General features: G+C 35.8%; 1 protein-coding gene across 5 annotated transcripts in view; it reads right to left on the minus strand.

The window, feature by feature from the left end:
- The window catches only part of ANKRD28 (ankyrin repeat domain 28), a 200668-nt gene that overhangs the window by 146252 nt on the left and 29533 nt on the right, over positions 1–24883 (minus strand). For 3 of the 5 annotated variants that reach the window (XM_043595437.1, XM_043595435.1, XM_043595438.1), the window contains one exon: positions 1261–1333. The exons of the other annotated variants lie outside the window; for them this stretch is intronic. In XM_043595437.1, coding sequence (XP_043451372.1) covers positions 1261–1278 — 18 coding nt within the window. In that variant the 5' untranslated portion in view covers positions 1279–1333. Of the gene's footprint in view, positions 1–1260; positions 1334–24883 lie in introns of those variants that run through there. 5 annotated transcript variants of the gene reach the window in all.

Below are 24883 nucleotides of genomic sequence, written 5' to 3' on the forward strand. Positions count from 1 at the left end.
TGAATTAGGATAGGAGTACTTCAAGGCTCAAAGCTTTTATTGAGCTAATAGTTAGAAAATGATTTATAAACAACAGAAATAAGGTGTGTGAGGGGATGTGTTTCCAATGGAATTCTAGCCAGCAAAAGCCATCCAGGTAACAACAAATGAGAGGCATCCTGTGTGTGTTGTGTGTTGTGGTGTGTGTGTGTGTGTGTGTGTGTGTGTGTGTTTAAGTGATAATTTAGTAGATAATTCTGAAAGGCCAAGTAAAGAGTCACAGCTGGTTAGTTCAAACAGAATTCAAAATTTCAAGAGAATATGAATCTTTAATGTCATCAAAATTATTCCAATTTGAGGAACACAAACTAACGTTTTCCCAATACTCTTTGCCCTCCTACCAGAATACAGATGGACAAAATCTTTCAGCTTTCAACATAATAGCGTTCTATTCACTTCCTCTTTTTTAAAAAACAAAGAAAATTTTAACAAAGAACAAATTGTAACAAAAACCCGGAAAGGGTGATTTGTTTTGTCATAAAACAACTTTGCATTGAGTCTACTTAATATCTAATGGTACTACCATTTAGGAGCAAAAATATTTAACAGAAAGTACAGCAAGGTGAAACTTGATAATAGTAAAGAATCCACTTACTGGGCCATTGGTTTTTCCTTTCTACACAACTTTTCGGTATGTTTGAATTTCAAATAAGAAGCCTAACAAACAATGCCAATGATACCAAACCAGTTTCTACTGTCTTCACAAGCACCTCAAGTCTAACACTCCTAGGTTTTGTGAGATTTTTAAACTACTTTCACTAAAAACATGAGAGTCACTCACATAACTGCTTCCCCAGTGATTAATGAATGGCTGACGTTTACAGAGTGCACCACAAACATGTAACATGTAAGAGAATGAGCTATGAGCAAAGGGATGCATACAACTTGACAAGAATGAAACATCTAGTAATTTACTCGTTTAAAAAAAGAAACTAACTACAATACCATTATTTTCAGCTATTTCATATTTCTCTTCTTCAAACTACAACACCGAGATCTTAAATCAGATTAAGCCCCTCCACCGAAAATCTATTCAAATTAAGTTATAAATAAGTTTTCCAGGAATACAGGGACCACCACACTTCTAAACAAAATGTCTACAACAAAGGATTTATGTAGAAAAGCTATGCTTAATTTATGATGAGGCATAAATACCAACAAACTAACACATTAAGAGAGCTGCCTATATTACTGCAGAGAGACTACTGGAAAATAACCTACCATAATAGGAATTCCCATACTATTTTCCTCTGGTGGAAGCAGTAGTTGTATTGCTTCAATTCCAATCTCAGGCCTGTGGCAGAAAACAGATATCAAAAGCAAGAATATGCTGACCCTAGAAATGAAGGGCTATGTTATAAAAATAACTAGCACCTTAACAAAACATTGAATTATTAGATAATATTCAAAACCTACTAACTCAGAAGTTTTACCCTTCTGTCAAGAAAGAAAATTATTAAACTATCCAACAAGGCAGTTTTTGTAAAGGTTTCATTTATATATGAACCAATTAGAAGAGACTCAAAAAGTGGGCTGAGTCAAAATTGCCTGCAAGAAGACATTTTCATCATTCAAAAAGAAAAACCTAAAACTATTCAAATATATTCACTATAATAAATGAATATATAATAAGTGCTTCCATGGGGATGTTTTAATCTAAGAAACTGTCTGTGAATATAAAATATTCAATCTATATAATTTCTGAACATTTAAAAACATGTTCATTTTAGAAATACATAAATTTAAGAAATCACAATATTATCTCCCGAGGGTAAATGTACTTTTTAAAAAACTGTGAGAATACACTGTTTAGTAACTTGCTTCTCCCCATTGCTCTCCATTTAACCACATGGACCTTCATCCATCTCGTTAAATATGCCTCTATTACACTTTCAATAACTATATAACATTAAATTAAAAAGTATTTAACCAATTTCCTAAGACTGAACATTTGGGTTGCTTCTGTTTCTTTACACTCTTATATAACAATTTTTCCAGGATATCTTAATAGCCATTTTTAGTGAAATGGCTTATCTTCAAATAAAATTAGGCCTAAAATATTCTGGAACCATCTTTCTCAGATACGATAACCTAGAAAGAACAAAGGTCAGAATTAAATTCCCTGCATAAAAATAATGTTGTCAAATTTATTTCTTATTAGGTTTGAGTTACCAGTTTTTATCATCTTTGTCATAGTGATTTCTGCTTTGCTCTAATGCCTTATAGAAACCATTCTATCTACTCTGGCTAGAAAAAGGTTAGCTACAGTTCTTTTTTTTTTTTTTTTTTTCCATTTTTTAATGTTTGTTTATATTTGAGAGAGAAAGAGAAAGAGAGAGCATGAGCGGGGGGAGGGGCAGAGAGACGGTGACAGAATCTGAAGCAGGCTCCAGGCTCTAAGTTGTCAGCACAGAGCCCAAAGCAGGGCTTGAACTCACGAACCCTGAGATCATGACCTGAGCCAAGGTCAAACACTGAACCAAATGAGCCACCCAGGTGCCCCTAGCTACAGTTCTAAACATACTAAAATTTGTTTTTTCTTCCGTTGTCAAAACTCTTTCTGGAACAAATTAACCCTGCCAAAACAATATTAAAAGGGGCATTACCTTTAGTAGGTCTTTTATAGTGTTAATATAACAGACATAGTAATATTATTAATTTGCCATTTGGTGGCAGTAAATACAAAGAAAAGTAAATTTCCTGTGTACTGCTACTGTATTATTACTAACACAAAGGTAGTCTTCTCTGAGTCATGTATTTTAAAGAAGAGTTTCAACTTTACAAAAAGGTGCTTTATAGGTTTTAAAACTTGTATTTTAATCTTGTTAATAGTCAAGTTAAAAACAATACCAAGAGCAAATTCCAGATTATTTGAAAATAGTCTTCTATTACTATAGATTTATAAATAAAATTTAATTGCCTCAAAAACTATGCAACTCTCTTGATGCTTATCAAGCAACATGTGATTATAACTTTCATTCCTATTAACTAAAATCAACAAATTTCATGTAAAGATACATTCTCTTACTCTAATCAATACTAAATCAATAATCATTGGTTAATAACTACTTATGTGCTAAGTACAAGGAATGTCACAGTAAACAAGAGTAGTTTCTGACTTCATGAAGTTTACGCAAAGTCTCCCATATATTCTTTTTTCCAGACTTATAGAGTAGTAAAAGACCAGCTTGAAAGCCTAAGTATTATACAAATATATATAACACAAAAATATTAGTTTCCCTCCATATATAATTTATTATAAAAATTTACACCAAAAACTGGAGTATTTATATTTTTATATTATGTTATAATATAAAACAGTTTTCTATTTTTCTATTATGATTTCCCTAATGCCTTTTTTTTGTATTTTTTTAAAGCCTGTCTTTTTTAAAATATTAAGTTATTCCAAAAGGAAATCTACAAAATACCAAGTAACTGAAATAACGGTCACATTAAACTGAACAATGTATGTATTTTTTCACATAAAATTATCACACACAAAATTATGTCAAGCTTCTCAGTAACTTATAGAAATCACTGCCAAAGTGTCTTATAGTCCAAGACACTGAGAAGTATGAACCTAAGATCACAAGTATATTCAAAATGAGAGTAAATCTGCACATATATTGACAGATATATGTGTCTACATTTGAATATTGTAAAGACACTGTCTTCCACAGAGAAAGTATCTCCTTCAAGGGCAGGGGTTATATCCCATTTACATCAGTATATTCAGTTCTGGGCTTTGCTTATAAGCATACAACAGTGATGAACAATTTCTTATGCACTAACATTTCTCACACTGATAACTAGACCTTGTTAGCATAAGAGAATTTTCATCTTCTTTTCTTGTTTTACTGTTTGGGTCCCAACTAGACATAAGATTTTACAGGTTAAATATTAGAAATGGTAATTTCATTTGGTCTAACCTAATACCCATTATTTACAATGTAAGTTCTTTGAGGGGAGGCACCATTTCTTATTCTGCCCCAAAATGCTCATCTTCTTTTAAGAAAAAAAGATAAGTAAAAAGTAAACAGTAAAGCAGTGCAATAAGTGCTCTGACAGAAGTTCGTGGGGGGGGGGGGGGCGGGGGCATGGACATACATACATATGGTGCACTAGTCAATGAAAGAGATCAAGAAAACTGGAAGCCATCTGGAAAAAAATTAATAGCATTCTTCTCCTAAATGGTCATTATACTGAAATGTATGTGTTAAAAGAACTATAAAAATACTAGGAAATGGACTGATTTCTCCCTGAGGGGAAAAAACAAGACAGGGATGCCTGCTCTCATCAATCCTATTCAGTATCATATTGGAAGCCCTAGAACAGCAATAGGGCTAAAAGAAGAAATAAAAGGCATACAATTTAGAAACAAAGAAAACTACCTGTATTAGCGCATATGATTATCTATGTGGGAAATGCCATGGAATCTCTGAAAAAGTTTCCATATCTAGTAAGTTCAGCCAAGTCATGGAATACAATTATATTTATACATACTACCAATGAAGTGGAAATCAAAATTTTAAAAGCAGTAGCATTTATAAAAGCACCCCAAAAACTGACATGTTTAAGTTTATGAATTTAAAAAATATATGCAGAATCTGTATGCTAAAAACTATAAAATATTGAAGGAAATCAAAGACCTAAATAAATGAAGAGATACCACATTCATGGGTTCAAAGACTCAATACTGTTAAGATGTCAATTTTTCCACATTTAATCTACAGATTCAACACAATCCCAATCAAAGTATACTAGTGGTATTTGTAAAAATGAATAAATGGATTCAAAAATTTATATGGAAACGCAAAATTTACAGAGAAGAGCCAAAACAATATTTAAAGAGAAGAATAAAGTTTGAGGATTCACACTACTAGAAAGCTATAGTAACCAAGACAATGTGATATTGCAAGATAGACAGATATATAGATCTGATAAAATGGAACAAAAGAGTCCAGAAATAGATGCACACATACATGGTCAAGTGATTTTTTTTTTTGGGGGGGGGGGACAGAGAGAGACAGAGCATGAATGGGGGAGGGGCAGAGAGAGAGGGAGACACAGAATCGGAAACAGGCTCCAGGCTCCGAGTCATCAGCCCAGAGCCTGACGCGGGGCTCGAACTCACGGACCGCGAGATCGTGACCTGGCTGAAGTCGGACGTTTAACCGACTGCGCCACCCAGGCGCCCCGCTCAAGTGATTTTTGACAACGGCACAAAAGCAATTCAACAGAGAAAAAATAATCTTCCCCACAAATGGTCTGGAACAACCAAAAAAGACATTGGCAAGGAAAAAACAAAACAACAAAGGATTTATATCCAAAATAAATAACTCATATAACTCATTAATAGAAAAGCCCATGGGCGCCAGGTGGCTCAATTGGTTGAGCGGATGACTTTGGCTCAGGTCATGATCTTGCAGTCTGTGAGTTCAAGCCCCACATCAGGCTCTGTGCTGACAACTCAGAGCCTGGAGCCTGCTTCGGATTCTGTTTCTCCCTCTCTCTGCCCTTCCCCTGCTTGTACTCTGTCTCTCTCTCTCTCTCTCAAAAATAAACATTTAAAAAAAAATAGAAAAGCCCAATTTTTTAAATGGGCAAAGATGTAAACAGTTTGGCATTTCACAAAAGGCGATATACAGACATTAAACACTAGCAGAATTCGAATTAAAGCACAATGAGATACTATTACGCACCTAGTAGAATGACTTAAAAAAAAAAAAAAAACTGACTTGGGGCGCCTGCATTGCTCAATCAGTTGAGCATCTGACTCTTGACTTTGGCTCAGGTCATGATCCCAGGGTAGCGGGATTGAGCCCTTGCAGTCTCTCAAAACAAAAAACACACAAAAAAACAAAACCTGACAATCCAGAATGCTGCAGAAGAGGCAGAGCAATTATAATTCTCAAATAACCCAAATATTCCTCAACTAGAGAGTAGGTAAATAAACTGTGGTAAATCCATGTAATAGAAAACAACCTGTCATAGAAAAAGAAGCAGTCAATAACTGAACACACCAACAACATGTATGCTAAATGAAAGGCTACATAATTAATCAATTTCTTATGGCATTTCACAATAAGTAAAACCTTAAGGACAGAGAAAAGTAGTTGCCAAGAGCTGGGGACCTTAGGAGGCGATGAATACAAAAGGACACAACTGAATTTTTAGGGATGATGGAAATGTTTTATATCTCAATTTCAGTAGTCATTAGATGCATTTGTAAGATATCACAAAACTGTACACCAAAAAGTAAATTTTACTACAGCTAAATTACATCTTAATAAAAAAGAGAAAAGCTATAAAAGAAAAAAGCACACAATAGTTTTATTAAAATAACCTAATAGGAATGGGGTACCTGGGTGGCTCAGTCAGCCAAGTGGCTGACTTCGGCTCAGGTCATGATCTCATGGCCTGTGAGTTTGAGCCCCGCATTAGACTGTGCCAACAGCTTAGAGCCTGGAGCCTGCTTCAGATTCTGTGTCTCCCTGTCTCTCTCTCTGCCCCTCCCCTGCCCCCACTCTGTCTCTGTCTCTCAAAGATAAATAAACATTTAAAAAAAATTTTTTTAAATAATAGGGAAGACACAAAAATTTAGAAAGCCACAAAAAATTCATAGATTTAACCATTTAAAAACATTAAAAAGGAAAAACCATTCCACTAAAAACTAGGTAAAGAATAGAAACAATTCATAGAAAAGGAAACACAAATGTGCAAACATACAAAGATGTTCAATTTCATAACAGAAATTCACAATAAAGCTACATGAATAAACCACTGTTCATTTCTCAAACTGGCAAAGATCAAAAAGTCTGAAACTATTCAGGTTCTAGTTTGATTGGATATCAAACTGTGAATGCATATTCTACTCATATGTCCTGGAAATGTATTTCTGTATTTTTAAGGGAAAAAACAGCAAGTTGCATTAGAATCTATACAGTCGAGAAAAAGACCTATACATTTGTTTTTATTTGCATATAAAAACATAAAGGATACCAAGGAAAATATAGATACTCATTTGGAATGGGTTGCACAAGTTTTATTTGTGGGACTCAAAGTGGGAGAAAGACTTCTCAAATATAGCTTTCCTTGGTTTTGGTTATTAAATCATGTGAAAGTGGGAAAAGAAAGGGGGAGGAGGAAGAGGAATTTATCTTATAGTTGATGTATCTGCACACAAAGTAATATATGTAAGTGTTAAATAATAAAAAATTTGTCTGGCCTTTGTCCTGGGTACCTGAGAGCTTCTAAAACCTAGTAATTAATTTCCTGAGTGATACAAGTGTCTTTGTTATTCATGGTGAGCCCCTAGACCATATCAGGGTTTATGCTTAATGAGGTAACTCATGGTAGGCCCTAGATTGTTCCATACTGGGCTGGCCATGCTGAAAAGAACAATCATGTGATAAGAGGGCTTGGACTGTGAGCCATGTCATAATAACCTGACCAGCTGACCTCATGGAACAGGGCTAAAAATTGAGTTTAATCATATAACGAATGATTCAATCTATCATACCTATAAAGTGAATCCTCCATAAAAAATCTTGACACTGAAGCTCAAGTGAGTATCCATATACTAAGAGGGTGACATGTCCAGAGGACATAGAGACTTATGACTTTGGGACCCTCTCAGACCTCCTCTTATGCATCTCTTTTGCTGATTCAGATCTCTATAAGAAAATTGTAATTGTAAGTATAGCACTTTCCTGAGTTCTGGGAATCATTCTAGCAAATTATTGAACATGAGGGATGATGGGAAACCCCAAATTTACACCCAGTTGGTCAGAAGCCATGGGTGGCCCGGGAACCCTGGAGCTATATATAGTGTCTTATGTGTCCTGTGGAGGACCTTAACCTACGAAATCTGCACAACTGCACTGTAGTAGGTGGGTATTCATTGCAGCATTGTTTGCATTAGCAAAAGATTAGAGACAACCTAGATGTCAACAGGGAACAAGATATAGGACCATAAAATACTAAGCAGCCAGAGGAATGTATAAACTCCTTAAGTACAGATGGGGAATGAACTCAAGATACTGGAAGTAGAGTGAACAATCAAGATGCACAACAGTGTATCTAGTATACTATCTGTTGTGTAAAAGGTGGGGAGTAAGAGAGATACTTGCTTATACAGTCATAAAATCTACAGGAAAAAAGAAGAAAATAATATTGACCTATATTAAGGAAATACAGCTATATAGTAAGGGAAGTAAGGGAAGAAGAAACAGAAACTTTAAACAGACTTGGAACACACAAAGAGATTGTTTCAGTATTCAAAACTTTCCAACAAAGAAAAGCCCAGGACTAGAAGGCTTCACTGACGGAAGCTTACCAAACATTTAAAGGAAAGTTAACGTGGATCCTTCTCAAAACAGAAAGGGAGAGAACAGATGCACACTTTCTTCAACACACAGTGCTCAAACAAATGGATATCCACATTTTTTGAGGCCAACATTACTAGAACACCGAACCTAGAAAAAGACATCACAAGGAAAAACAAACTACTGACCAATATTCCTTACGAATACAGATGAAAAATCCTCAACAAAGTATTAGCAAACAAAATCCAGCAGCATATTAAGAGCTCTAAACCATGACCAAGTGGGATTTATCCCAAGAATGCAAGCATGGTAAATACTAAAAAGAAAATTAATATAATATAATATAATATAATATAATATAATATAATATAATATACCAAATTAATAGATGAAGGGAAAAAGCCACACAATAATCTCAAATGACCCAGAGAAAAAGTATTTGACAAAATCCAACATGCTTTCATGATAAAAGCACTCCATAAACTAGAAGAGAAATTCCCTGACATGATAAAGGGTGCTTATGAAAAACCCACAGTTAACATCATAGTTAATATTGAAAGACTCAAAGCTTTTCTCCTAAGATCAGGAACAAGACAAAACACCCACTTATGCCACTTATATTCAACACTGTGCTGGAAATTCTATCAAGATTAACTGAGCAAGAAGAAGCTAATAAAAGGCATCCAAATTGAAAAGGAAGAAGTAGGGGCACCTGGGTGGCTCAATCGGTTAAGCATCTGACTTCAGCTCAGGTCATGATGTCACATTTCGTGAGTCTGAACCCGGCCTCAGTGAGCTCGAGCCCCACACTGGGTGAGCACAAGCCCTGCTTCTCTCTCTCTCTCTCTCTCTCTCTCTGCCCCTCCCTCACTTGCACCCACTTTTTCTCTCTCTCTCTCTAAAAAAAAATCTATTAAAAAAAAGGAAGAAGTAAAACTATCTCTTATTTGCCAATGATATGATCTTATATACAGAAGATCCTAAGGAATCTCCAAAAAAAAACCTGTCAAAACTGATGAACAAATTCAGCAAAGTTACAGAATATAAGATCAAGTCACAAAATCAGATTTTCTATGCACTAGCAATGAACAATCCAAAATTAAAAACATTATTCCACTGGGGTGCCTGAGTGGCTCAGTTGTTTAAGCATCTGACTTCGGCTCAGGTCATGATCTCTCGGGCTCGTGAGTTTGAGCCCCATGTTGGGCTCTGTGCTGACAGCTCAGAGCCTAGAGCCTGTTTCAGATTCTGTGTCTCCCTCTCTTTGCCTCTCCCCCACTCACACTCTGTCTCTGTCTCTCAAAAATTAATAAACATTAAAAAAAAAACCACCCCACATTATTCCATCAACAATAGCATCAAACAAACAAACAAAACCCACAAAATACTCTGGAATAAATTTAACCAAGGAGGTGCAAGACTTGTACACAGAAAACTACAAAACAGTGTAGAAAGAGGGGCACCTGGGTGGCTCAGCTAGTTAAGCGTCCAACTCTTGGTTTTGGCTCAGGTCATGGTCTCATGATTTCATGAGTTTAAGCCCTGCACTGGGCTCTGTGCTGACAGCATGGAGCCTGCTTAGGATTCTCTCTCCCTCTCTCTCTGCCCCTCCCCCACTCACACTGTCTGTATCTCCCTCAAAATAAATAAACTTAAAAAATCCATGAACCTGTGTTCGTGGATTAGAAGACTTAATATTGTTAAAATGGAAATATTCCCCTAAGTGATCTATAGATTCAATGCCATTACTGTCAAAATCACAACAGCCTTTTTTTTGCGGAAATGGAAAAACTGATCATAAAATTCATACAGAAATACAAGGGACTCAGAATAGTCCAAACATTCTTGGAAAACAAGAACACAGAAAGCTCACACTTCATGATTTCAAATGTTATTACAAAACTACAGTAATCACAACATTGTGGTACTAACATAAGGACAGACCTAATACATAGGTCAACAGAACATAACTGAGAGGATGAAAATAAACCCTTACATCTATGGTCAATTAGTTTGGATTAAGGGTGCGAAGACTGTTCAATGGGAAAGAATAGCTTCTTCAAAAATCAGTGCGGAGACAACTGGACATCCACATGCAAAAGAATGAAATTGGAGCTTCACCTTATAACATTCAAAAAAGATCAAAGACCTAAATGTAAAAGCTAACACTATAAAACTCTTAGAAGAAATTTTAGAGTAAATCTTCACCACCTCGGATCTGGCGAGGGTTTCTTAGATATCACACCAAACTGACAAACTGAACTTTACCAAAATTAAAACTTTTGTGCAAAGGACACTATTTAAAAAAGTGGAAAGATGTCCTGAAAGAATGAAAAACTATTTACAAATTATGTATCTGAAAGAGTCTAGTATCCAGAATGCATAACGTATTCACACAACTCAATTTTTGCAAAAAGACTAAACAATGATTTTAATAAGTCATATTCATATATGTAAAGCATCTAGCATAATGAACTGTGCTAAATGAAAAAAGTTTAGAAAGCTACATATACCCTCTGTTTAGAATTACATATTATTCATTCCAACAGTTAGAGTTGTTATTATGTGCTAGGTGCTGCCAACAAAGAACTAGCACAGCACTGTTCTAAAGGATTTATAGTTTAGTAAAGGAGACAAACACATACCCAATGTGTTTATGATAGAAGGATATACAATGACAACTAAAAAAGCCCATGCCTACAAAGGGGCACAAAGAAAATGTTCATAAATAATTAATAAAACATGTGATATAATCATAGAGAAAGCACAACTATCCTAATACAGTAGAGTAAGATGACCTAAGTATATTCATGTGCATGCATATTGCTGGGTATCACTTCTGCCAGGATGACTTCAAGGTCTTTAAACAACAAAGAGTTTACCAAATAAAGGTAAAATGGCATTTGTAATAGGAGAGAGCAGGATGCAAAGTTAAGATGCAAAACAATGGAAGTGACACACTATGGGTGGAAATATAAATTGATACAACCTCAGCAGAGGGTAGCTGACAATAGTTAGCAAAACTATGAATGTAAATCCCATTAAAAAAGATCTCCAAAACATATCAGTTGAGGGGAAAAGTATACAACAATCAAGCCACCTTGTATGTTAAAAGGGGGAAGAAAATAGGAACATATTTGTATATGCTTGCTTGGCTTGTGTACTGTGGAATCTGCATCATCAATACCCTATTCTATAGTCTCCTCTGCATCACAGGGCAGAAGTTTGGAACTACACTGGAACTACATTTCCCAGAACCCTTCTCCCCCCCCCACATGCCGCTACCCCACCCCCTCACCCCGCAAACATTCAAGGATGGAATCTGCCAATAAGGAACACTCATGCAAGATTTAATGAAGAGAAGGTAAAGCTATTATTCTCTGATGTCAACTGTGAGAAAAATGCATGGGGAGACAGTAGGAGTAAGGTTTGAGGTAGCTGCTGCATGAGAATCTGCTTTTTCCAGACTCAGTATTGTATAAGGTCAATTTTCCAAATTAAATCTGTAATTTCAATGGAATACTAGTTAAGCTCAAGAATTTTCATGGGGATTTGAAATTTTTAAAAATGTTTATAGAAAAACAAAGGGTAAGGAAAAGTCAATTTTGAAAGAAAAAAAAATTGAACCTCACACCATATACAAAAATAAAATTCTAGGTGGATCAGAAAACTAAGTGAGTAATGAAACTGCAAATTTTAAGAAGAAACTGAATACTTTTAGAACCTTGATGGGTTCCTTACATAAGAAAGGAAAAAAAGAACATAAAATACTGGTAAGTATGATTATACCACAATTAAAAAGCCCTGAACAAGACCCCATAAACAAAGTGAAGACTAGAAATCTACTGAGATGTTTACTTGGCAAAACCAACAAAATTCATAATGAACACGAACACACACACACACACACACACACACAACTACACTGTAAGAAAACAAACCGGTGATTCACACAAAAACTTCCAATTGGTCAAAACACATGAAAACATATTCAATCTCACCAGGAACCTGGGATACAAATTAAAACAAGATATTACTTCACACCCATCAAACTGTAAAAACCAAAGTCAAACCAAAACAACTATTAACAAGTTTGAGAGTAAAGAGGCAATATAATTGGTATAACCACTTGGGAGAAAATAAAAATCACATAGTAAAGGTGAATATGTATGTATGCTGTGACCCAGGAAGTCTACTGCCCCACACGGACCTCAGAGAAACTGTGATACACACACAAGGAGACACACCAGCACATCTACTCCAACACTCTTTCTAGTAGCTCAAAACTGCAAACTACCTAACTGCAGTATTAAGGAATTAAAATGTTTACTTGTATGAGATATATAGTGATTATAACAAATGTATCAACACAGTTAAATTTTTAAAAGAGAGTTGCAAAAGATACATATACCATTTAAAAGTTTAGAAAACACAAAAATGATAGCATATATTGTTTATAAATATGAAATACGGTATAAATGTTAAAAAAAAAAAACCTTCAAGCCGATTACCCAGGGAAAAATGGGAATGGGGCTCCAGCTGTAGATGTAACTATTTCATTCTTATAGAAACACAAACGAAATGTGTTTATTCCTGGTGATATTTAGATTTCTATCGCATTTTATTTTATCCTGTGTGTCTGAAAATTTCAAATCAAAAAATATAATCTAATTTTGAAACCTAACTTAAAAATCATCAAGAAAGATCATTCTTACAGATTGATGAAACCAGGAGCTGGTTTGTTGAAAAGACCAACAAAATTGATAAACCATAACCTACATACATCAGAAAAAAAAAAAGAGAGAGAGAGAGAGAGAAAGAAGATGCAAGAGAGGACTCAAATAAACCAAATCAGAAATGAAACAACTGACACCACAGAAATACAAAGGATTATAAGGGATTATGAAAAATTACATGCCAACAAACCTAGAAGAAATGGATAAATTCCTAGAAACATATAACCTCCCAAAACTGAATCAGAAAGGCAATTTGAAAATTACCAGCAATGAAATTGAATCATTAATCAAAAAACTCTTAAACAAAAGTCTAGGACCAGATGAATTATACCAATTAGTTAAAGAGTCATACTTACATCAAACTTTTCCAAAAATAGAAGAGGAAGAAAAAATTAAAAAAAAAAAAAAAAATGAGGTTAGAGTGGGAGAGAGCCAAAGCATAAGAGACTCTTAAAAACTGAGAACAAACTGAGGGTTGACGGGGGTGGGAGGGAGAGGAGGGTGAGTGGTGGGTATTGAGGAGGGCTCCTTTTGGGATGAGCACTGGGTGTTGTATGGAAACCAATTTGACAATAAATTTCATATATTGAAAAAAAATAAAAAATAAAATAAAGTTCTTTTGACAGGGGACCTCTGGAATAAGTTTAAAAGCTTTCTTAAAAAAGGCTGCCAGAGAGCCAGTAAAAGATAGTCTATTAGTGTCAACCTAATATTCCAATAAAAGATTCAAAAACTTTCAAAAAAAAAAAAATAGAAGAGGAAGAAAAGATTCCAAACTCCTTATATGAGGCCAGCATTACCCTGATACCAAAACCAGATAAAGACTACCAAAAAAAGGAACTACAGGCCAACATCCCTGATGAACACAGATGCAATACCATCAATAAAATATTAGTAAACTGAGTCCCACAATACATTAAACAAATTACTCACCACAATCAAACAGAATTTATTCCTGGGATACAAGGGTAGTTCAACATTTGCAAATCAACGTGATACATCACATCAACAAGAGAAAGGATAAAAACTATACAATCATTTCTACAGATGCAGAAAAAGCATTTGACAAAGTACAACATCCATTCGTGATAAAAACTCTCAACAAAGTAGGTTTAGAGGGAACATACCTCAACATAATAAAGCCCATCTATGAAAAACCCACAGCTAACATAATCCTCAACAGTGAAAGAGCTTTTCCCCTAAGATCAGGAACAAGACAAGGATGTCCACTCTCAGCACCTGTATTCACGCAGTACTGGAAGTCCTAGCCACAGCAATCAGACGACAACAACAACAACAACAACAACAACAAAGGCAATCAAATTGGTAAGGAATAAGTAAAACTGCCACTATTTGCAAATGACATGATACTACATATAGAAAACCTTAAAGGCTCCACCAAAAAACTACTGGAACGGATAAAATGAATTCAGTAAAGTCACAGGATACAAAACCAATACACAGAAATCTGTTGCATTCTATACACTATCAATGAAGTAGCAGAAAGAGAAATTAAGAAAAACAATCCCATTTACATCTGCACCAAAAATAATAAAATACCTAGAAATGTACTTAACCAAGGAGGTTACTCTTGGAGTAAGAGTACTCTTGGAGGTATACTCTTCAGAGTATACTCTGAAAACTATAGAACAATGATGAAAGAAAATTAAGGCAACACAAAGGGAAAGATATTTCATGTTCATGAACTGGAAAAACAAATACTGTTAAAATGTCCATACTACCCAAAGCAATCTAGAGATTTAATGCAATTCCTATCAAAATAACAACAGCAGTTTTCACAGAACTAGAACAAATAATCCTAAAATTTGTATGGAACAAAAGAACCCAAATAGCCAAAGCAATCTTGAAAAAGAAGAACAAAATTATAGGTATCACAATCCCAGACTTCAAGACATACCATAAAGCTGCAGTATTCAAAACACTATGTATGGTACTGGCACAAAAAATAGACACATAGATCAATGGAACCAAATAAAGAACCCAGAAATAAACCCATGAATAAACCCAATTCATCTTCAACAAACGAGACAAGAATATGCAAAGGGAAAAAGTCTCTTCAACAAATGATGTTGGGAAAACTGGACAGCTACATGCAAGAAGAATGAAACCACACCACTTTCTTATGCCATACACAAAAATAAACTCAAAATGGATTAAAACCCTAAAAATGAGACTTGAAACCATAAAAATCCTAGAAGACAGCACAGTCATTTCTCTAACACTGGTGGTAGCAACATTTTTCTAGATATGTCTCCGGAGGCAAGGGAAACAAAAGCAAAAATAAACTATTGGGAGTACATCAAAATGCACAGTGAAGGCAATAATCAATAAAACTAAAAGGCAACCCACTAAATGGGAGAAATATTTGCAAATGTCAGATGTGGTAAAGGGTTGGTGTCCAAAATATATAAAAAACTTACACAACACCAAAAAACCCCCCCAAATAATTTAAAAATGAGCAGAAGGCATGAACAGATTATCTCTCCAAAGAAAACATACAGATGGCCAACAGACACATGAAAGGATGCTCAACATCACCCATCATCAGGGAAATGGAAATCAAAATCGCAATGAGATATCACCTCACACCTGTCAGAACAGCGAAAATCAAAAACACAAGAAACAACATGTTGGCAAGGATGTGAAGAAAAAGAAACCTTCGTGCACTGTTGATGGGAATGCAAACTAGTGCAGCCACTGTGGAAAACAGTATGGAGGTTCCTCAAAAAAGTAAAAATATAACTATCCTATGATCCAGTGTTTGCACTACAGGGTATTTAACACAAAAACATTAATTCAAAGGGATACATATACACACCTATGTTTGTTGCAGCATTATTTACAAATAGTCAAACTATGGACACAGCCCAAGTGTCCACTAATTGATGAATGGATAAAGATATGGTAATATATACATAAGAGAATGTTAATTCAGCCATAAAAAAGAACGAACTGTTGCCATTTGCAACAACATGGATGGATATAGAGAGTATAGTGCTAAGTGAAATACATCAGTCAGAGAAAGACAAATACCATACGATTTCATTCATGTGGAATTTAAGAAACAAAGCAAACGAACAAAGAAAAAACTTAAATAGGGTCAAGACTGGAAAAGGATAGATTGGTCAGAGAACTACTACATCAATCCAAGTAAGATAAGACCATGAACATGGAAGGAGAGAAATCTATAATACATATACATAGGAATTAGGACCCACACAGTTATGAAAGACTGGTATGCTTATGAGTTATTTTCTTTAGGATCTCCTATGTTGTTGAAATGTTTGTGCATATCCATTAAACCACAGTAAAAAAAAAAAAATAGTCCTCCGATATGAGCTTGGTTTTTAGTCTTTCTTCTAATTCAAGTTCAATTACACCACCTTCTAGTTAGGGAACTTAGGCTGCCTTTCTACAAAATTCTACAGTTAAAATCAAAGCCTGAGGAGCCTCTATCCAGAAGCTCTGCATTTCTATTACTAAATCTGATTCACCATATTATCTTATCTGTATTACTAATACAATGTACAAAAGACACATCCTTGTCAACCTGCACCAAACTTGTCACTTTCACTATTTGTGTATCACACAAAAGCTGGCAGCTTATAAACAAACTCTAAAATTCATCATCTCTAATCATCAACTGAAAATAATTCCACTGACATGGGCTGCAACAGTCATTAACATTGGATCCAAACACAATTTATAGGCAAAAACATAGCAAATTCCAAAAAGACATGTAAGAACACTTAAGATAATGAGTTAACCCTACTGAACAACAATGTTCTGATACATATAATTTGAATCTGAGAGTATCCTTTCATCAAAACTAAGATTTCAGATGATTTCATCTAATATATGTGTGTATGCCTTCACCTTCCCACCTTCCCACACATTCATGAGAATGTATAGACAGATGACAACCAAAACAGACCCCGCTCTGATTAAGAAAAAGAATGCAGGCTCAGAGGTCCACCAGGTCACCACTCCAATTCCAATCACAAAGCACTTCAGTGAGACCCTAGGACACAGAGAAACACCATATGAAATGTACTGCTCTCAGAAAATTAACAAAAATATGCTAAGCCTCAGCACCCATTTTATATATATAGGTATAGTTTTTTTTGTTGTTTGTTTGAATATTAAGGTAATGCAAGTTTTAGAACTGAGTACTAGTTTCTTTCAGGGTTGTCTGCTTATCCGTGTAAACTGCCTGAGAGAGACTTAAAAAAAAAAAAAGGAAGGAAGAAATAAAACAATGTCCTTTCCTTACCCTCTACTCTACTTAATGCTTATAGAGAGCTGCTTTTCAGTTTGTAATACCAAGGTCATCAACCTTCAGAAACTCCACACATATCTATTCATTTCATTTGGGAAAAGAAAAAAGTTTGTTCCTATTAATTTTGAAATAGAGAAAAATTCTTATCTTTTGAGAATCATTCATTTTTTAAGGCAAAGATGTAGGTCTTACAACTTTGGCTGTCTGGCTGATAACAGCATTTTGTATAGAAGTGTGATAGAGATACTCTTTCTGGGTATCACTGAGCATAATCCAGTTAGCTATTACTATTGACTATCATCATTTTCATGTTTCTTTTCTTTTTAGTCCTTTATAGAACCATTTTCCTCTTGTTCCTGCTCCTAACCTTTGCCCTGCCTTTGTCTTTTGTTAGATTAAGTCAGATGCAACTAACTCTGATCTTTGGCTTACATACATGAACAACTGCGCAGCTATTCTCTAGTAGTTAGATGAAATGGTCAAATTTTAGACTTAGAACAGATCTGGGATTAGCCCTGTGACCTTGGTAAAGTCATTTAATCTCTTTTGAGCCTGAATCCCCATAACTGCAATAAGAATACCACTTACGTCAAATTCAGGGGCGCCTGGGTGGCGCAGTCGGTTAAGCGTCCGACTTCAGCCAGGTCACGATCTCGCAGTCCGTGAGTTCGAGCCCCACGTCGGGCTCTGGGCTGATGGCTCAGAGCCTGGAGCCTGTTTCCGATTCTGTGTCTCCCTCTCTCTCTGCCCCTCCCCCGTTCATGCTCTGTCTCTCTCTGTCCCAAAAATAAATAAATGTTGAAAAAAAAAATTTAAAAAAAAATTCATATAAAGTACTCACTACACTTTAAGTACTTAATAAACATATCCCTATCATTTTCCTTCTCTATCATTTTCTTTCCCTATCATTTTCTTTCTTTCCTCCACCAATCCCCAGAGTAGCTGCTATATCTCTGGTCTTTAAGAACCTATGGAAGGGCAGACTTTGGAAGGAAGAAAAAAAAAAAAATCCTTCTAGATCATATCAAGATGTCTCAGGTAGCAGTAGCCAAGAAGGGGACAGAAAAGAGGTAGGAAGAGGAGGCCAGGGCTCCAAACACTATTCAACCAGAAGAGCTCTGCCTGTCCTAAGATTTCAGTATACCACAGGCTGCATTTGGTTAAATGGATCCAGTGGCTTTTAACAAATTAATTCTGAAAAATCACCACTGCTGACAACTCCACTTTTCCCCAACATACACACACACACACACACAAAGAAACCCTGCATGTTCAAGAGCCGCTGAAATGACAGTCTTCTTCAGTGGTTAATTTCTTCCCTATCAGAGAGTTTCCCCAGCACATAGCCCCCACAGCCACCTCTCATCTGTCAAAAGTAACCAGGACTGTTCAAGGCCCTAATCAATTCTTTCTGCTACTGCAAAAAGGGAAATTTTTTGAATGCTACTAGGGAGGTCTCAAATAGGAGAAGGGTGGAATAACTAATCATGGCAAGGAAAGGATTGCAGATGGGCATCAGGAACAACTGGAACCACACATTCACGCAGCCAAGACATTTGTCAGACAATAGGTATCATTTTCTCTCAATGCAGTCCAGCTTCCTTCAAAGAGTGGCAAATATGGACAGCTCTCAAGTACAGCATCTTTCTGCATCTATCACCACAGGAGGATGATTCTCTTCCCTGGTTTTAGTTAAAAACTCCCAGGGAATTCTGACTGGCCTATGGGAAGGGAGGTGGGGGGTGACCAAGTAGTAGAAAACTCTGGGCAGTCCCATTAGAACTATGTGGTGAGGTACAGAAAGATGGAGAGATGGAATCCAAAAGTAAGGTGGTACTGTTACCCAAGGCACCAATAAGGTAGGTATGCAAAACAATGTATCTATTGTAGTGGGATGGTAGAAAAAGCAGTCTTGGGAATCAAAGAGATCTTGGTTAAAATCCTTACTTGATCCACTAGTCAGCAATAAACCTGGGCAAGTAACAATCTCTGAATCAGCTTCCTCATCTATGAGACTAAAGTAAGATTTAGAAAAAAAATTCACAAAATTCCTAGTATAGTTCCAGTATACAGTAGGTATAAAGATGTGTTTTACTAGTTCACTAATTCATTAAATCTCACTTTTATTTAATTTTTTTTAACGTTTATTTATTTTTGGGACAGAGAGAGACAGAGCATGAACGGGGGAGGGGCAGAGAGAGAGGAAGACACAGAATCGGAAGCAGGCTCCAGGCTCTGAGCCATCAGCCCAGAGCCCGACGCGGGGCTTGAACCCACGAACCGTGAGATCGTGACCTGAGCCAAAGTTGGACGCTTAACCGACTAAGCCACCCAGGTGCCCCTAAATCTCACTTTTAGTAATAATTACCTAAATGTTTGCACACTCATTGTATTAAAGTGTTTATGAAAGTTCTTGGTATATTGACAGGTATTCTTCATTTAGCATCACAGAAATTCAGGGGAATCAATCTGATGTTTGATTATCTCCAGGAAGAAGTATTGTAGGCCACCTCTAAATCAGGATAATTCTTCTTTACAGTGAACTGAAATCACTTCCTACAGTTTTCACCCACTAGTTCTTAGTCTGACATATGATAAATTCATTCCTGCTTCTACACAGCACACCTCCAAATATATGAGGAAGTCATGATGCCTCCCATTCTCCTGTCTAGGATAATTTTCCCAGCTATACATTCCTATTTGCCTTATTCATTTCATATACTCAATTTCAAGTGTACCTCCCCTCTGAACATGCATCTATAGCCAGAAATGTGATAATTCAGGTGTGGAATAGTCAGAATTGAGGCCTCCTTGTCATTTCCCTTGCACCAATGACTACGCTTCTTTCTGTCACATGTGTTGATAAGCCAGTAAGATGTACCTCACCACATCCCACCTTCCATCAACAATATGTTATTGGAATTAATTTTTGGATGGAAACACAGGATCTTACACTTCTCCCTATTCAATTTCTCTTTGATTCAGCTGATCACATCAGCCTATCAAAAATCAATCTTCTTAGCTTAATATGTCATCATATATCTTTATTCGTCTTAGTTGATATTGATATTAGCAATATTTCTGGGTCTCTTCCTTCCAAGTTATGGCAGAATTACACCCAAGTTGGATGTGGTCATATAACTTGCTATGATCAATTAAATATGAGTTGAAGTGATATGACAGAAGACTTTGAGGGTTGATAAGTAATTCATCAGGTTCCCTTTATCCTACCACAAATACAAGTTGATGTTCCACAAGTTAAAAACTCCAGACCAGGTTTCTGAATGAGGACAACACAAAGCAGAGTACTCTGCTGACCTGAGAATGGACATGTTATACAAGCAATAAATAAATCTCTAATTTTGGGGGCACTGGGTGGCTCAGTGGGTTTAAGTGTCCAATTCTTAATTTCGGCTTAAGTCATGATCTCATGGTTCATGGGACTGAGCCCCGTATCGGGCTCTGCGCTGATGGCACAGAGCCTGCTTAGGATTCTCTGTCTCCCTCTCTCTCTGCCCCTGGCCCCCAACTCTCTCTCTCTCTCTCTCTCTCAAAAATAAATAAACAAAAGGGGCGCCTGGGTGGCTCAGTCGGTTAAGCGGCGACTTCGGCTCAGGTCATGATCTCGCGGTCCTTGAGTTCAAGCCCCGTGTCGGGCTCTGTGCTGACAGCTCAGAGCTTGGAGCCTGTTTCAGATTCTGTGTCTCCCTCTCTCTGACCCTTCCCTGTTCATGCTCTGTCTCTCCCTGTCTCAAAAATAAATAAAACGTTAAAAAAAATAAATAAATAAATAAATAAATAAATAAATAAACAAACAAACATAAAAAAATAAATCTCTTATTTTTAAGCTACTGAGATTTAGGCATTATTACTACAGCAAAATCTAGCCCACCCTGGCTAATTCATTATCCCTCCCATATCTGTGCTATCAGCAAATTTGAGGAGTATGCCTTAAATCTCTCGCATTCCATTTAAGATAGCAAGCTTCATACACAAAGAGTTAGGCTCAATGAATTTAGGCTAATTCTTAATGATTAGTGCTTCACCTGTCCTGAAAACAAGTAACTCTTTAAATAATTTATTCTAGAATCTCACTTGAGAGCCACATCAAGGTTTATAATCTTCTTACCCCTTTTGAAAAATGTAGTAACCTTTCCTTGTCTCTAGTTTTCAGGCACTTCCTTTCTTAACCACACAAGACCTGAAAACATTAAATTAGAGAATTCATTTTCAAATTCTTACCATCCAAGAATATAATTAATTGTATCAAGAACAAATAATTGCTATTTTTAATCATCTCCCTGGGTTTCATTTCCCTCATTCTATTACCTCTCACTATTTTGCTTTAACCCAAAGACTGAACTTGATGCATATGGCCAATCAGAGCAATCTTTTCCTTCCAATGTAATATTCATGTCTTTCCACACTAGGCTGTTTTCACTCTCCTGTTCTAGTCACTCATTGCTTAAAATCTACTCAACTCTTACCTAGTACCTACTATATATTATGCAACTACTTGGTCTGGGACATGATCTCTACCCTCAAGGAACTTACAGTTAAAAATGTCAACCAAACACTAGAAAAGTGTGTAAGAATCATAATATGAGGTGTCTTGAATACCCTACTTAAGTAGCATAATATAGTGCCTAGGAACATAAAGTTTGAAATCAGACAATCCTGCATTTAGGCCCAGGTCTCAGCTTCCTCATCTATAAATCTGGGATAATTAACAGCAAGGCCTATTTAAAGAATTCAATCAGGGGCGCCTGGGTGGCTCAGTCAGTTAAGCATCCAACTTTGGCTCAGGTCATGATCTTGCAGTCTGTGAGTTCCAGCCCTGCATCAGGCTCTGTGCTGACAGCTTGGAGCCTGGAGCCTGCTTCGGATTCTGTGTCTCCCTCTCTCTCTGACCCTCCCCCACTCACACTCTGTCTCTCTCTCTCTCTCTCAAAAATAAATAAACATTAAAAAAAAATTTAAGGAATTAAATCAGACAACACATGTAAGGGACTTAGCTGTTATTTAATGCTAATATTATCCCGAAGATAATGGCTAGTAAATGAAAAACTGACACACTGATACGACTAATCATATTCATATGTTAGAAATATTATGCTCTGGATTCAGTAGCCAGAATAAATTAAAGGATGAGTCTAAAGTCCAGAAAGATAGTTACAGGCTATTGCAGTAATCAATGGTTCAGATAGACAGAATAAGAGAAAAATTAGTAAAAAGGTTTTAGTCCTGGCTCTGATAATTAACACTACAATCTTGTGTAACGCTAACATTGTCTCTAGGCCTCAGTTCTCTCATCTAAGATTTTACCTACATGATTAAAGTTCATTTCCAGTGTACAATGTGCTTTTAATGACCTTACATTTTATATATCTATAATGTCAGTTTTAGGCATCTCTTACACAAATATCTTTAACAACAAAAACTCCAAAGAACAATTAGATGCTAATTAGATACTAATTAGTTACCTTTAAAAGCAAGCAGAAAACACAAAAAATGTGCAAAAAGTCAGGGACTGGAAGATTAACTGCCTATGTGATTAGGCTTTCTGAGATAGCAAAACAAAAACAAAACAAACCCCGTTTTAAATCTATAATCTATTTTCTTTGCAATGTAGGCAGTCTTTATCACTCTGTAAATAAAACCCCCAAGCTTTCCAATGGAACAAAACAGAAAACTTTCAAGATATATTTTCCATAGTAGGTCTTTGGATAAAAAGGTTTCTAAATCAACTAATATCATATCCCACTTAATTTCTCCATCAGTTAAAAGTAATACACACGAAAAAAGAAAAGGCATCCAAACTGGAAAGGAAGAAGTAGTAAAATTAGCCCTGTTCACAGACAACATGACTTTACAAATAGAAAAACCCGATTACACACACACCCTATATATATTAGAACTAGTAAGTGAATGCAGCAAGGTTGCAGGATGCAATATCAACATACAAAAATTAGTTGTCTTTTAATACAATAACAACAACCCAAAAAGGAAATTAAGAAAATAATTCCATTTACAACAGCATCAAAAAGAATGAAATACTTGGGAATAAATTTAACCAAGGAGGCAAAAGATCTGTACACTGAAAACTACTTTAACATTGCTGAAAGAAATTAAAGACAACACAAATAAATAGAAACATAATCTGTGTTCATGAATTGGAAGACTTAATTTTGTTAAAATTTACATAGAGAAATCTACAGATTCAATATAATTCAAAATAATATACTGAATATAATCCCTATCAAAATCCCAACAATGTTTTTTATAGATTAAAAAAAAAAATCCATCCTAGGGCGCCTGGGTGGTTCAGTCAGTGAAGTGTCTGACTCTTGATTTCAGCTCAGGTCACAATCTTAAGGTTCCTGGGTTCCAGCCCTGTGTCAGGCTCTGCAGTTGACAGTGTGGAGCCTACTTGGGATTTCTCTCTCCCTCTCTCTCTGCCTCTTTCAAAAATAAAATAAATAAGTCCATAAATCTTTAAAAAAAAAATCCATCCTAGACTCCATATGGAATCTCAAGGGACTCTGAATAGCTAGAACAATCTCAAAAAAAAATTTTTTTAGAAGTTTCACATGTCCTGATTTCATAACTTTTTACAAAAGCCACAGTAATCAAAACAGTGTGGAACCGGCCATTAAGACAGGCATGCAGACCAAAAGAACAGAGCCCGGAAATAAACCTTCCCATACATATATGATCAAATGATTCTAACAAGGGTGCCAAGACCATTCAGTGAAGGAAAGGACAGTCTTTTCAACAAGTGGTGTTGGGAAAACTGCATAACCATAAACAAAAGAATGAAGTTGGACCCTTACCTCACACCATATACAAAATTTAATTCAAAATGGATCAAAGACTTATACACAAGAGCTAAAATTATGAAAAAATCCTTAGAAGAAAACAGGGGAAAAACTTCATGACAATGGATTTGGCTATGACAAAAGCACAGGTAACAAAAGAAAAAATAAACTGAACTTAATCAAAATTTAATATTTTGTGCAGGAAATAGTAAAATTTTCACTAGCAATGGAGTGAAAAAGAAACCTACTGAAAGACAGAACATATCTGCAAATCATGTATCTGATAAGAAGTTAATATCCAGAATATATAAAGAACTCCGACAGTTCAAAAACAGTAACAGCCCAATTAAATAATGGGCAAATGGCAATAAGCACATGAAAAGATGCTCAATATCACTAGTAGGGAAATGCAAATGAAAACCACAAAATACCACTTCATACACATTAGAATGGAAATTACAGGAAAAAAGAAAAAAGAAAATAACAAATGTTGCCAAGGATGCAGAGAAAGTGAAACTCTCATGCATTGTTGGTGAGAATGTAAAATGGTACAGCCATTAATGCACAGATTACAGTACGGTATTTCCTCAAAAATTAAACACAGAATTACCATACGATCCAACAATTATAGTTTTACAGATATACCCAAAAGAACTGAAAGCA

The sequence above is a fragment of the Prionailurus bengalensis genome, chromosome C2 (genome assembly GCF_016509475.1).
Source record: "Prionailurus bengalensis isolate Pbe53 chromosome C2, Fcat_Pben_1.1_paternal_pri, whole genome shotgun sequence".
NCBI classification, from domain to species: domain Eukaryota; kingdom Metazoa; phylum Chordata; class Mammalia; order Carnivora; family Felidae; genus Prionailurus; species Prionailurus bengalensis.